Genomic DNA, 13,254 nt, shown 5'->3' with positions numbered 1-13,254 from the left:
TATATGCGCATTTGTTTGTTATTTTGAATAACTTAAATAGATATGAGATTTTGTAATGCTAGTGCATCAGCATTAGTAGCCTCTCACTGTTTGCTTTTCTTAGTGGAACACTTTAGTAGTTTAAATTTAAATTCTATGTGGGGAAGTGTGTTGGGAACAATGAGTGGAAGTATATAAATATTTTGTTGCTTGTACATATATTGTTTTAGGTGTTATTTGGAAATGTTTATGATTGCCAAAAGCATCCTGTTTGTATTTTCGGTTTGTAGGGTTGTCATTAAAATCAACTGCCTTTTGCCCAGAAAAATTGTTTGTTCATACACTGAGCACAAATGAATGAACTGTGCATCGCACTGGGATGCTTTAACTTTCGTAGCTCTGATGAAGGTAAATATGTAAAGGGACTGGAAAGCAGACCTCAGGGAAGATAGGTGATTGGTGCTCTGAGAGAACTGAGTGTGGAGGCTGCTAGAAACTGCATGAAGATGTATTATTGCCCAAGGTATGGGTATGAGACTATTATGGCATGAATTTGATGTGTCAGGTGAGAGCAGTGGAAATGTGACTTGTGGAAAACTGTATGGGAGGACTGTGTAGATTGGATAGGATAAGAAAAATTGGGATTTTAGAGGAGTTTTTAATAAAAGAGTAGAAGAGTATTCAAAGATGGTATGGTTATTCTGGGAGAATTGATGTTGTTAGGGTTTTGGCAACTGTCTTAACCCTATCCTCACACAGTGGGATGTGACACCATATTATTTCCAGCACTGATATTGAACTGCTTATATATGGACACCCCTATACATAGTTACTGCCATCAATTCAAGCTGAACAACATTCCTTACTTATCCATTTACCGCATACACACATAACAGCTTCCATAATCCACCCTTTGTCCAAGATTGTAGATGACTTTTTTTTTTTTTTCCCCCTTCTTTCATTAGAATTTTGTTAATGCATCCTCCCCTACCACTTCTTTTTCATCAACAATGCCTTTTTTCTTCATTTCCCACAAATCTGCTGCCATTTGATTTGCAGATACACCCTTGCAGCACCATACACCACTTAGCATTCATAGCCAACCACTCATTGCGTGCACTCCTCAGCTTTCCCAAGTACAGTATGTTTACTTCCAGTTCATTGACCCACACTTCTTTACTACCTTATACAGGTATTTATATTTTTGTATCATTACTTGATTTTTGAACATCTCTTCTTTCAAGCTTTCTTTTTGAGTGCCGTATAGGCCGACGCGTAAGTTGTCCCATACACTTCAGGTTTAGGCCTATATTCACTGGATAAGTCGACCCGCAAACTAAGGCAGCACCACTTCCATCTGACTGTCAAGAATTTGTTAGTGGTAGTTGGGTAGCCACATGCTAGTAGACTAAAGAGAATTGTGGACAACAAAGACATTACACCTGTGTGTTGCTATCTCAATACTTTGAAAGGTTTATATGTAAGAATACCAGTAATTTTGGTTACAGTAATTACGGTACAATAATCCCCCAGTTATCCGGACATCCATTAACTGGATCATCCATTATCCAGATGCTGTGATCTGGCTGTTCAGAACCATTATTCGTACATTTTTCCATTTTATCCGGACAAAATGCTTGCATCGGGGTGGAAATTATGGCCGTGCAAACATTTTTGTCCAGCTGGGCTTTTTTTTTTTTTTTTTTTTTTTTTTTTTAAGGGCTGTGATGATTGCTTGCCTATGGTTGATGGATCTGGTTGACCATAATTGTTGTATGGCTGTGGTATATAGGTCTTCTTGACCAGGTAGAGTAGTGTAAAACACCAGGAATAAGTGTTGTACGATGTACTGTAGTGGCCCTTTATAGTTGCTTTCAGTGTTAGGGTATGTACAAAGAGGGGCCAGGGGAGAAGCTCACTATCCAGACAGAGCCACTATCCGTACATGCCTTTGGCTCTATTATGTTGGATAGTTGAGGGATTACCGTATTGTGCTGTATCTTCGTTAACCCCTAAACCGCGGGGTTGTTTTGGCGCTCCATGCATGTCCCGCGGCGATATTTGCTCTCTGACAGACTTTGTAAAAATATTCGCCAAAAATCAGTTATTAGTCTTAGAATATTATAATTACATATGCATATGGCACATACCTTTAGCTTTAGAATATTATAATTACATATGCATATGGCACATACCTTTAGCTTTCTCCTGGGATGTTTGTTGAGCCATCGTCGAGTACCGTATGACTTGTGGAGACTTCTGAAGTTGGGTAATGAAGTCTCCCTTTTACACTTCCCAACACCCCATAATATGATTACCACAGCCTGATATTATCATTAGAAACACTATTCTATTATTTTTAAATAGTTTGGAATCCATACTTTAAAAAAAAAAAAAAAAAAAAAAACTTTGAAAGCAATGAAAATTACGAGCGCATACCAGCTTCCCACTTGCGCTCGTTCACCGCTGGTATTCTGTCATTTATTATTCATGAAAACACTCACACTTTATATTTCTGTTACTATATAGCACTTATATATATCTGCAGTCTTTATCCATAAGTTTCCTTCAGTAATAGTAGTTTATTGTCACTGTACAGTAGGCATTCAATTTCTCTCTCAGTAAAATATGTAGCATTCACTTTCTCGTCCTGGATACTAGCATTGAGAGCAAATCTGTCACTTTCACTTTCATCACTCATAGTATTCATACATGCTAGAGTGAAACTTTCACTTTCATTACTCCTGGTATATATACTCGTATTCTTATATTAGTGCTCATTTACATTTCTATTTACATTCTCTATTTTATTTACATTGTTTACATTTCTATTTTATTTACACTGTGTTATGCACTGTCACTTGCAGTAACTTATAAGACTATTTTCCACTCTTCACTTATATTTACATTCATTGCTTTCACTTGCTGTTTACACATTATTTACATTTCCACTTACTCTGTTTTAGTCACCAGAAAGATCGTAGTCACTGTCCATCATTTCCATTGATAAATTATCCAGTTCATGTTCCACAGCAGTCATTTAGCCCTTTACCCCTTTCCACATGAGGTTTAGTAGGGGTAGAGTTTACAGGGCCCTTTTCATGGGGCTAAAAAGCAGTGGGATTGGACAGGCGCGAATCTGACGTAGTTTCACCTTGAAAGGCGACAGTAAACTGAATGCTGTGGTGGCCTAGGGGCAGTGAAAGGCTGCCAATGTCAGCGTGGTGACAGCTGCTAATATATACGCTATGAAATGATTGGCAGGAAATCTAGACAATACATAATAAATTAGGTAGTTCCAGGTGAATGTAAATATCACTTAGGCTTCTCCCTTCCATTCTTATATATATTTTTATTTCGAGAATAGATTATACAGCATATTTCAAGGGAAAATAAACAAGGAAAATTAGCGAACAAGTGCACGTGAGGTGTTGTCAGGTGATAATTAGCCAATTCCAGGTGTATGGCACTATCACTTACCTTATTTCTTTTTTGTATATATTATTTTGTATAAGAATAGGGCATAGGGCTTATTTCATTGGATGAAATCAGTGGAAAATTCCGGGGAAGATTACTTAGCGCAGCGTGGCCGGACAGGCAAGAGGAGAGGGTAATGGAGGGGAGGTAGGGAGGGGAGTCAAGAACGGGGAGAAATGGCTAAATTGTCAACAATGGATGGGAGTACAGATGAGATTAGGAGTGCTGACTAGTGTTGGACATTGGCAGTACTGAACGATGATACAAGCCACCACTTGAAAGCCCGGGCGAATTCAAAATAACACAGAATCACAAAAGTGATGCCTCTCGGTATGATCCCTTGTTCCCAAGCGTCACGAAAGTGACGCCCCGCGGTTAAGGGGTTAATGTCTGATGGAAGTGGCTAGTTACAGTAATTTGTTGGACAGAAACTACCAGTTGTTGGAGGTATTGCATTTGCATCAACTGTCCTGATGGAAGTGGCTAGTTACAGTAACTTGTTGTTGTCGGAGGTATTGCCTTTGCATCAACTGTCCATGTTGGCTTCCACTATGGTGGTTTCCATACTGGTAAGTTCCACAACTCAGTCTTTCTTTCTGTATATCCTTGTTAGCAAAAATACAATAGAAAATTTTCAGTTATTCAGTTAGCATTTTCATGACATGACTGTTACCGATGTGGTATCCAACCGATCTATCTATCTATCTATCTATCTATTGCCACACGCCTCAATTCCGTTTGGGATGGCCACAAACAAATCGCCTCCAAGTCGCCCTGTCCCCTGCCATTTCACTGCCCTGCTCCCAACTCACACCCCCCTCTCTCATATACCTCTCCACCCCGTCCTTCCATCTCGTCCTCGGCCTCCCCCTCCCTCTTCTCCCCTCCACCTCACTCACATACTCTCTCTTCGTCAGTCTTTCACCCTCCATCCTCTCCACATGGCCAAACCACCTCAGTGTGTTCCTCATAATGCTTCCTATCACATCCACATCCACACCACAACGCTCCTTCATATCCTCATTCGTCAGCCTGTCTCTCCACATGACTCCACAGGCTCCTCTTAAATAACTCATTTCCACTGCTCTCACTCTTGACTTGTGTCCTTCCAACAATGTCCAAGCTTCACTTCTGTACGTTAGAGTTGGTATCACAATACTGTCATGTAGTAACTTTTTCACTTCCATGCACACTTCCCTGTTTCTTATCACTGCTTTCAAAGAACCAGCAACCTTTCTTCCCTGCTGTACCCTATCAAGCACTTCACCCTCCAAACCTCCATCCTTACTCATCACACTACCCAAGTACTTAAACATACTCACATTTTCCAATTCCTCACCATCCAACCTCGCTGTACATTCACTGACATACCTCTCTCAGAGACCATCACTTTACTCTTCCCTACATTCACCTTAAGATTCCGTTTCTTACACACTCTCCCAAACTCATCCACCAAGCCTTGCAGCTCCCCTTCGTCTTCACTCAACAACACTGTATCATCTGCAAACAACAGTACAGGGAGTTTCCAAACACTATCCTCTCTCACCAGGGCCACTCCAACATCCACTACCCTACCTTGTACCTCTTTTATTACCCCATCCATGTACAGATTGAACAACCATGGAGACATGACACATCCCTGTTTCAACCCAACTTTCAAGAAAAATTCACTTAGTTCACCATCCACACGCACTGCAGCCTTCGCACCATCGTACATACTCTTCACAGCATTCAACAACTTCCCATCTACTCCATATATTCTTAACACTTTCCACAATCCTTGTCTATCCACCCTGTCATATGCTTTCTCCAAATCCATGAATGCCGCATATAACTTCTTTCCCTTCTCTAGAAACTTTTCCACTAAAGATCTAAGAATGAATATCTGATCTACACAATCTCTTCCCTTCCTAAAGCCTCCTTGTTCTTCTCCAACTAATTTCTCTGTTCTTTCTCTAACTCTGTCTATAAGTATCCTACCATACACTTTTCCTATTATACTAAGAAGACAAATGCCTGTATGATTACCACATACTTCTTTTTCCCCTTTTCCTTTGTACAAGGGAATAATTATACCTGACTTCCAATCCTCTGGGACACTACCTTCCTCCCAGGCCAATCTGCACATCTTCCACATCCATTTTACTACTATCTCTCCCCCATGCTTCAGCATTTCACCACACACTCCATCAATTCCTGGGGCTTTCCCCGATTTAACTTTCTTCATTGCTTCCACAACTTCTATCTTACTGATTTCTTCCTGTCTTCTCACCTCCCTCCTTCTCCCAGCCATTCCCCAGCCACTTATACTCGCATTACTTCCATCCTCTACGTTCAACAATTCCTTTAAGTGTTCTCTCCATCTGCTCACTTTTTCTCCCTTCTCCACTAATAATCTACCATTTTTATCTTTCACTCCCCTGCTAACTTCACTTCCACCCTGTCTTACTCTTTTCACTTCTCTCAAGAACATTTTCTTACAGTCCCTCCACTTTACACTCAAATTCCTTCCAAATTCCTCATCCACTCTCTTCTTACTCTCTCTTACTAATCTTTTCACCTCTCTCTTTCTTTCCACGTATACCTCTCTCTTCCGCCTCTCAACTTCTTCCACGCCCCTATTTCTCATCCATTCATTGTATGCTTTCTTCTTTTGTGCCACAGCCTGTTTCACCTCTTCATTCCACCACGCTGTTCCTTACACCCCCCTCCGTCTTCTCTTCCTTCCACACACCACATCACATGCTGCACATATTTCCTCTGTAAATGTCTTACACACACCTTCCACGTCTCCCATCTGCTCCAATTCATATTTGCCCAATCGTTCCTCCACTTCTCTCTTATACTCTGCCTTTTTCTTATCCTCTTGTAACCTTTCCACTCTCCTTGCAACTACTCCTTCCTCTCGTCTTTCCCTTCTTCTATTCCTCCAACTTACTTGCATTCTAATTCTGGCCACCACCAAGTAATGGTCAGAAAGTCCACTCCCCCAACCTCTATACACTCTCGCATCCTTTACACATCTTCGCATCCTTTCATCCACACACACATAATCAATCATTGCCTTCCTTTCATTCAGTTCACCACCCACCCTTCTCATCACTCGCCATGTATACCTGTGGATCATTTTATGCCTGAAGAGGGTATTGGCTATCACCAACCCCCTCGCAGCACAAATGTCCAGTAACGCACTCCCATTCTCATCTATCTCAGCAGGCACACCCCACTCACCAACTATTCCATCCACCTTCACATTCCCAACTTTACCATTCATATCACCAATCCAAAAACACCCTCTCATTCCTTCCAAACTTTTCCATGCACACTTCCACATTTGTCCAGAACTCTTCTCTCACTCTTCTAGCACGATCTTGCATTGGTGCATACACACACACAATCGCCCACATTTGTATTCCAACTGTTGGAAATGCATATCGTCTCTATCCATGGAAAGCTTATGGTAATGGTGTGTCAGATTCACCATCTTGAATAGCTGTTACACATTTGGTGTTTTTTACATTTGTGGAAGGGTGCACGGCATAGGATATTTCTCACATTTGAAGTGTAAACATCGGTAATTACCGGTAACCATGACTTGTTTTTCATTTAAACTTTGTTCCATCTATGCATCATCTAGTCTTATTTTGCCCAATGAGGAGCATAGGAGACTGGGGCTTGGCAAGTTGGTCCTGACTAGATGAGAGTGACCAGCCTCAGTCATCCCTGAGTGGCATTATATGAGCAATAAACCCCAACTACCCCTTGGATATATACCTGCACCGACACAGTCGGATTGGAGCGCCTTATTTACTCACTAAACCACCAGGTGCCATAATTTGATTATTTGGTTATCACCCAGCATAGTAAATGGTTTCCTGGTGTACAGGAAACCATTTGGCTTATCATACAGTGTAGAGTCACGCATACTGTAGGCAGAAGGAAGAGGAATGAATGAAGGACAGAACGATAGAAGAGTGAGTGTAAAGTCACCCATAGGCAGAAGGAAGAGGAAAGAATAAAGGAAAGAGAGACAGAAGAGGAAGAAAGAAAGGAAAGGGCAGACATCCAAAGCAGTGCTAAATTGAGTGAGTGGATGGTGAGTGCTACAAAAGTCACCCAGGTAAGTAGTAGTACCTATATAAAATGGATCTGTCATAAAAGTTGCAGTACAAGACTGACATGATAGAGTTACTGAAGTAGGCTACCGTATGGCTGTAGACCTGCTGGTAGTGTCACTTCCTTCCGTTGGTATATGCCACGGCCTTATTTTTGTCCCTGGCATGTGTTGACAACTTTATGCTCGGTGTATTAGTTGACCCCAGTTTTTGAGAATTTTTTTTAATGCTTAAAATGTCGACTTATACACTGGCATATACGGTACTTCTCTCGCCCCTAATTCTCCAAGTTCCTGTCAGTTCCACCTTGCATTACACAGCCACATTGTCACACAAACCTTCTGCACAATTCTTGGACCACACTCACATCAGCAGCACCTTCAAGCATATTTTTACGAAATCATACACAGTCAAGCTCATTTCAGTATTCTCTCTTAATAGTTCTTTGTGTTTGAAATTTCAATTAGCTACTGATGCATAACCTTTTTCCTGACACATGTCCTTCATTTGCTTTTATCATTTGCCCCTAGCCCTTCAGAGTGGCCCATTGCATCATTTACAAGGCTTGTGTCAGCTCTTCCATTCAGATCTCATTGCAAAATATTGTAGGCATTAGTGGTATAATTTTAAGCTGCATAAGCAAAAATCAGTGCCACTTTTCAGCATCTCAAACTTGCTGTAACAGGCAGTAGAGTCTCAAGATCTCTACACTGTTGCATTCATAAATTATCAGTTGTGGTAGGTCCCAAATTTCACTTATCAGCACAACTGCTGATGTCCACATAACATTCATGGAAAAATTTGTGGTGATCAAAATAACACTGCTCACTCTTGGACGTCATAACACATTCCCGCATAAACACTGCCAATGCACCGAGTATGAAAGGATGATATAGACACTGAGTGATTTAAACTAGAGCTCAGAGTGCTTGAAGAGCACAGAGTGGAGTGTGTAATTAGATGTGTTACATGTCCTTGTAAAGGAAGAGGGAAAATTTGACATTAAAGGAAAATCATGGACTTTGCTTGAGGGCCTAGAACAAAACAGCTGTTTGCACATATAAACTTTGCATACTGTGTTCCTGAATTAGTTATTTGTGTAGCCTTCAGATGTTAAATACCTGTTGTACATACACCTTGAGTTGATACATTATTGTAATTCATTTGTTTTTGCTCTTCAGCATTTATCAGTAAAAGTTACCACACCCACAGTCATACCTGACCATACACCTGCCACATTCTCATTTATTCACTTCACACCCTGTCATCTTAGTTTAGCACAGTGCCATCATCATCATCATCATAGTCACCATCATCATCATCATCATCATTGTCATCATCATCCTGACCTTTTCCGACCCCAAGGTATTCTCCATTCTGTTCTTCATTCATTTATATTTTACAGTCAAATGAGCCTGCTTACTAGCACAGGACTCTGGTATGAGGTCATCTGTACTATTTCAACAGGGATTTTCAGAGGGTAAGGGGATTCCCTATGCACACCACCTACTCCCTTTTAATCAATGGCACTACATGCAGGGAACACAGGGGCACTATTGTTTTTCCCCTAACCTTAGAGATAGGTTCTGTAAAGTACCTTAGTGTATAGAATAGTTTCCAATGTACAGTACAGGAATCTGGCTTGTCACTCATTGTAAAATTACCTGTAGGTATCACTACATTAGATGTGTGGATGATGGATGCCGCCACCTGCCTTTGTAGTGGAGTAAAGCAGTTGTAAGATGATTTGAAAATTCCGGTGAAAATCTTAATGACAACCTTATCTCCTGTCATTTGTGCTTATTTTTTCTGTTTACTTAGTTGTGTTTAAATGTGGGTTATATGAGATATGATCTTTGATCCTATATGATGGCCTTTTATTTCTATGCTTCGTGTCTTTATATTCCTGGATTGTGTATGACTGATAGCTTTTGTTTGTTATGCGGGCTTAGTAAATTGGGTGTTTTTCTTCTCATTTTTATTTAATTTTTATGTATTGGTTTGATGGACCTTTATGTGACTTGGTACCACAGGGGGAGGCGATCCCTGGGGAGGGTCAGGCCCACAACACTCCTGTCTTCATGGTCAGTACTGCTTATCTGCCTGCCTGCCTGTCTCCTTTCTATTTCTCTTTCATGCATGCATTTGATTGCTGATATTTTTCACTACAATCATTTTCTCATTCCTGTGCCCAAAACTGTATGGAAATACTGTACAGCAACTAATATTTCACGGTATTATTAATCAATGTGCGCTTTCTAAAAGATAAACTTCTGTGTTAAAAGCATGTATCCAATGAAACTGTTGCATGAAAATAACTCATACAGTACTGTAGTTCTCTTTGTTTACCTTACCATGCAACTTTTGAATCTGATATTTTATCAGAATCTTTCATTGTCATGTTTTTTTTTTTTTTTTTTTCATCCCGCATGACAAATACTTCAGGCAAAGAACTGTTAAACATTTGGGCACACTCTTGTGTATAAAGAAAGCACTTGCAGTATGAAAAGTAAAAAAGGCAGCCAGTCTTATATTACTCCATTAGCATCCCCAGAGGACCTAACACACAGGAGAGCCTGAAGATAGGCTACTTTAGTCCAGGTCATTCATGCTGTAGGAGACCACCATGTGTTCCTGGTAGCATTTAGATGACTGAAAAACGTTTAGCCACGTCTTGGATTTCAAATACTGCACTGTTCACAGAATTTACTGAACCATGTTTTGGTCCTTCACTGGTTTGGACAGAATATATGATAGCTTCTTCTGTTTAAGAAGCACTGATAGGTCCATGACATTTATTTCTGATTGCTTCCAGATACAAATGCCCCATAACTCACTCCGTCCCCTGAAAGAAAGGTGGTGGAGTGCATGAAAAAGGCAATTTCACCTAACAGTGACCAGGTTCATGTCCAGATGAGTTTGGGGCTACATCAAAAACAACAGTGACAATGCCCGGACATGTCATTGAATATGCTTGCCAAGTCAGGGATGAAACAAAACTAAGGACTTCTTTTGATACCAAATTGCAGCTGCATAAGCAACAACTGCATGAAATGAACTGTGTTTCCACCTACAGCATAAGGTGGCTGTTTTAGTCCCAGCCAGTTAATTGAAGTTACGGGTACTGTTTTTCCCCATAATATCTCATATTGCAATGGTGTGGATGTGGATGTGATAGGAAGCGCTAGGAGGAATACACTGAGGTGGTTTGGCCATGTGGAGAGGATGGAGGGTGAAAGACTGACGAAGAGAGTGTATGTGAGTGAGGTGGAGGGGGGAAGAGGGAGGGAGAGGCTGAGGCTGAGGATGAGATGGAGGGATGGGGTGGAGAGGTATATGAGAGAGGGGGGTGTGAGTTAGGAGCGGGGCAGTGAAATGTCGGGAGACAGGGCGACGTGGAGGCGATTTGTTTGTGGCCACCCCGAACGGGATTGAGGCGTCTGACAATAGATAGATAGATAGATAGCAATACTCCCAACTAGGGATGTAGCTATTTTTTTTTTAAATGGGGTGACCAAAGGGTGGCCAGACCCACACATAGGGTGTCCCAAGAAGACCTCTTCAGGGGGAACTGGAGTTACTGATATTTGGGGTGGCCATTGGGATGGGTATATTTCAGAGCGACCAGGGCCACTCTGGCCACCCCTCTGGCTATGTCACTGCCCAACACCATCTTACACACCCAACTGATACTAAAGTGTTCCTTAAAGTTTCCTAAAATACAAGCCTACCTATCTGTCAAACTTTATTTATATGTCATGATCCAAGACAAGTTATTATTGAAATTTCATGTAGTACCCTCCCTATAACAACTTCCACCAAATGCTGCACACCACTACTCTCTCTTCCACTGTTACATCACACAGCAACAGCAGCCAAACAAAACACAGTTTCATTGCATAAACCGCACAACAACAGATTTGTACCTATTTAGTCCAAAGAAGTTTTCAAATTTTATCCTTGCCATTCCTGGTGCTTTTATTATGCATTTCATTCATTCATCATCCAATCCTATGTTGCCCCATGAGGAGCATAGGAGACTGGAGGTAGGCAGGTTGGTCTTGACATTTAAGATGAGATTGGCCAGCCTAACTCATCCCTGAGTGGCATTACATGAGCAATAAACTCCAGCCACCCCTTGGATATAAACCTTCACCGGCTCAATCCGATTGGAGTGCCGTAATTACCCACCAAACCACCAGGCGCCAAAATTTGGTTATATGGTTACCACCCAGCATAGTAAATGGTTTCCTTGTGTACGGGAAACCATTTGGCTTATCACTCAGTGTAGAGTCACCCACAGGCAGAAGGAAGAGGAAAGAATGAAGGAAAGAAAGACAGAAGAGGGAGTGTAATGTCACCCATAGGCAGAAGGACGAGAAAAGAATGAAGGAAAGAAAGACAGAAGAGGATGGAAGGAAAGAAGGATGGAGGAGAGGGCAGAGACCCGAGAGCAACAAAACATTGAGTTAGTGGATGGTGAGTGTCCCCACCTACCACATTCTGCCTTTAAAACCTTCTCCAGTACAAGAGATCTTTTTGAAGCTAAATGATATTTTCTAATAACAGCAAGAGTAAGTTTCATAGGATGTCTCCTGGATTCATTGGCTTAAATACATAAACTAGAAGATATTTGTACATACCTGGACTCTGATGGTAGAAGGACTGTGGGAGTAGGTGTAACAACAGAGGGTGGCTGCTTGCCCCCTTGCGTAGTTGAAATGCTGTGCCATCTCCTCTTGAAGCTTTCAAAGTCCTCAGAGGCACAGACATCTTTAACGAGTTTGTCCTATGTTTTCCTCTCCACTTGCTCCAGATCCATGTTGCAACCTTCTGTATCTTCTTGTGGTTGGCAGAAGTAGTTGGTGATTGAATGTGGTGGTGGACATTGACTTGTGCATGATGGAAGTCCTAGTAGAAATTTGCATTCTTGATGGTACTGGCAGCCATTTTTGCATTCGGTTGTTGTTATTGTTGTTTTTACTTTACCCTGATCTGTCTGTGTGAGCAGACACATCAGCCAAAGCTAAGCAACTGCTTCTATTAGGCTGTCCCGCAGGTACAGTACAGTACATTCACCGTGTTGGGATCTAGTGTCCCTTTGTGGTAGATAGTGCCTCACGTGGGTTGAACCAGAGTCCTCCATGGTGAGTTGCAGGGAAATATGAGGAGGTTTGGCTCCTGGGTGGATGCTGCAGATGCATTGCTCCATCCAGGGTACACAGCACAACCATGTGTAGGCTCCTTGTCAACACCTCTGTGCACTGTAATGGAGGAGTTTCTTTAATAAGCTGAGGCAGACCTGCAGAGCATCAGCTGCAGAGAGAGAATTTGATAGGTACTGTGTGTTTGCTATAACAGGGGTGAAATGCAAATGGAGAGTTCAGAAGATGTATAACAAAAACAGTAGTGCTAGAATATACTTACTCTACTATAGATAGAGATGCAACACTTTGGTCATGAGAGAGGCTGAAGGGTAACATTGAGAGGAGAGTTGGTAAGACAAATGCCTTTGTCTGTACCCAGTTAGAACAGTGTTGTAGGTTGTGAATCCTCCTACACATGAAAGTTGTACTTCACATATGGGCAAATAAGGCCCCTGTACAAAGTTGGGAACTATTAAAAAAAAAAAAAATACAGTAAGACCTCACAATAATGGACTAATTGGGGCCCAAGCCATTCT

General features: G+C 41.4%; 1 protein-coding gene across 2 annotated transcripts in view; it reads left to right on the top strand.

Annotated features, from left to right (window-relative positions):
- LOC145404617 (FHF complex subunit HOOK-interacting protein 1B-like) overlaps positions 1-13,254 on the top strand; it is a 113,668-nt gene that overhangs the window by 33,090 nt on the left and 67,324 nt on the right. The window contains exon 8 of one of the 2 annotated variants that reach the window (XM_080276138.1): positions 9,605-9,655. The exons of the other annotated variant lie outside the window; for it this stretch is intronic. Within the exon in view, the coding sequence (XP_080132264.1) occupies positions 9,605-9,655 (51 nt within the window). The remainder of the gene's footprint in view (positions 1-9,604; positions 9,656-13,254) is intronic. 2 annotated transcript variants of the gene reach the window in all.

Source organism: Coenobita brevimanus, chromosome 64, assembly GCF_032717465.1.
Source record: "Coenobita brevimanus isolate Jiangsu-jjx chromosome 64, ASM3271746v2, whole genome shotgun sequence".
Lineage (NCBI taxonomy): Eukaryota > Metazoa > Arthropoda > Malacostraca > Decapoda > Coenobitidae > Coenobita > Coenobita brevimanus.
The sequence above is the reverse complement of the archived record's forward strand: the minus strand, read 5'-3'. Positions and strand labels throughout refer to the sequence as shown.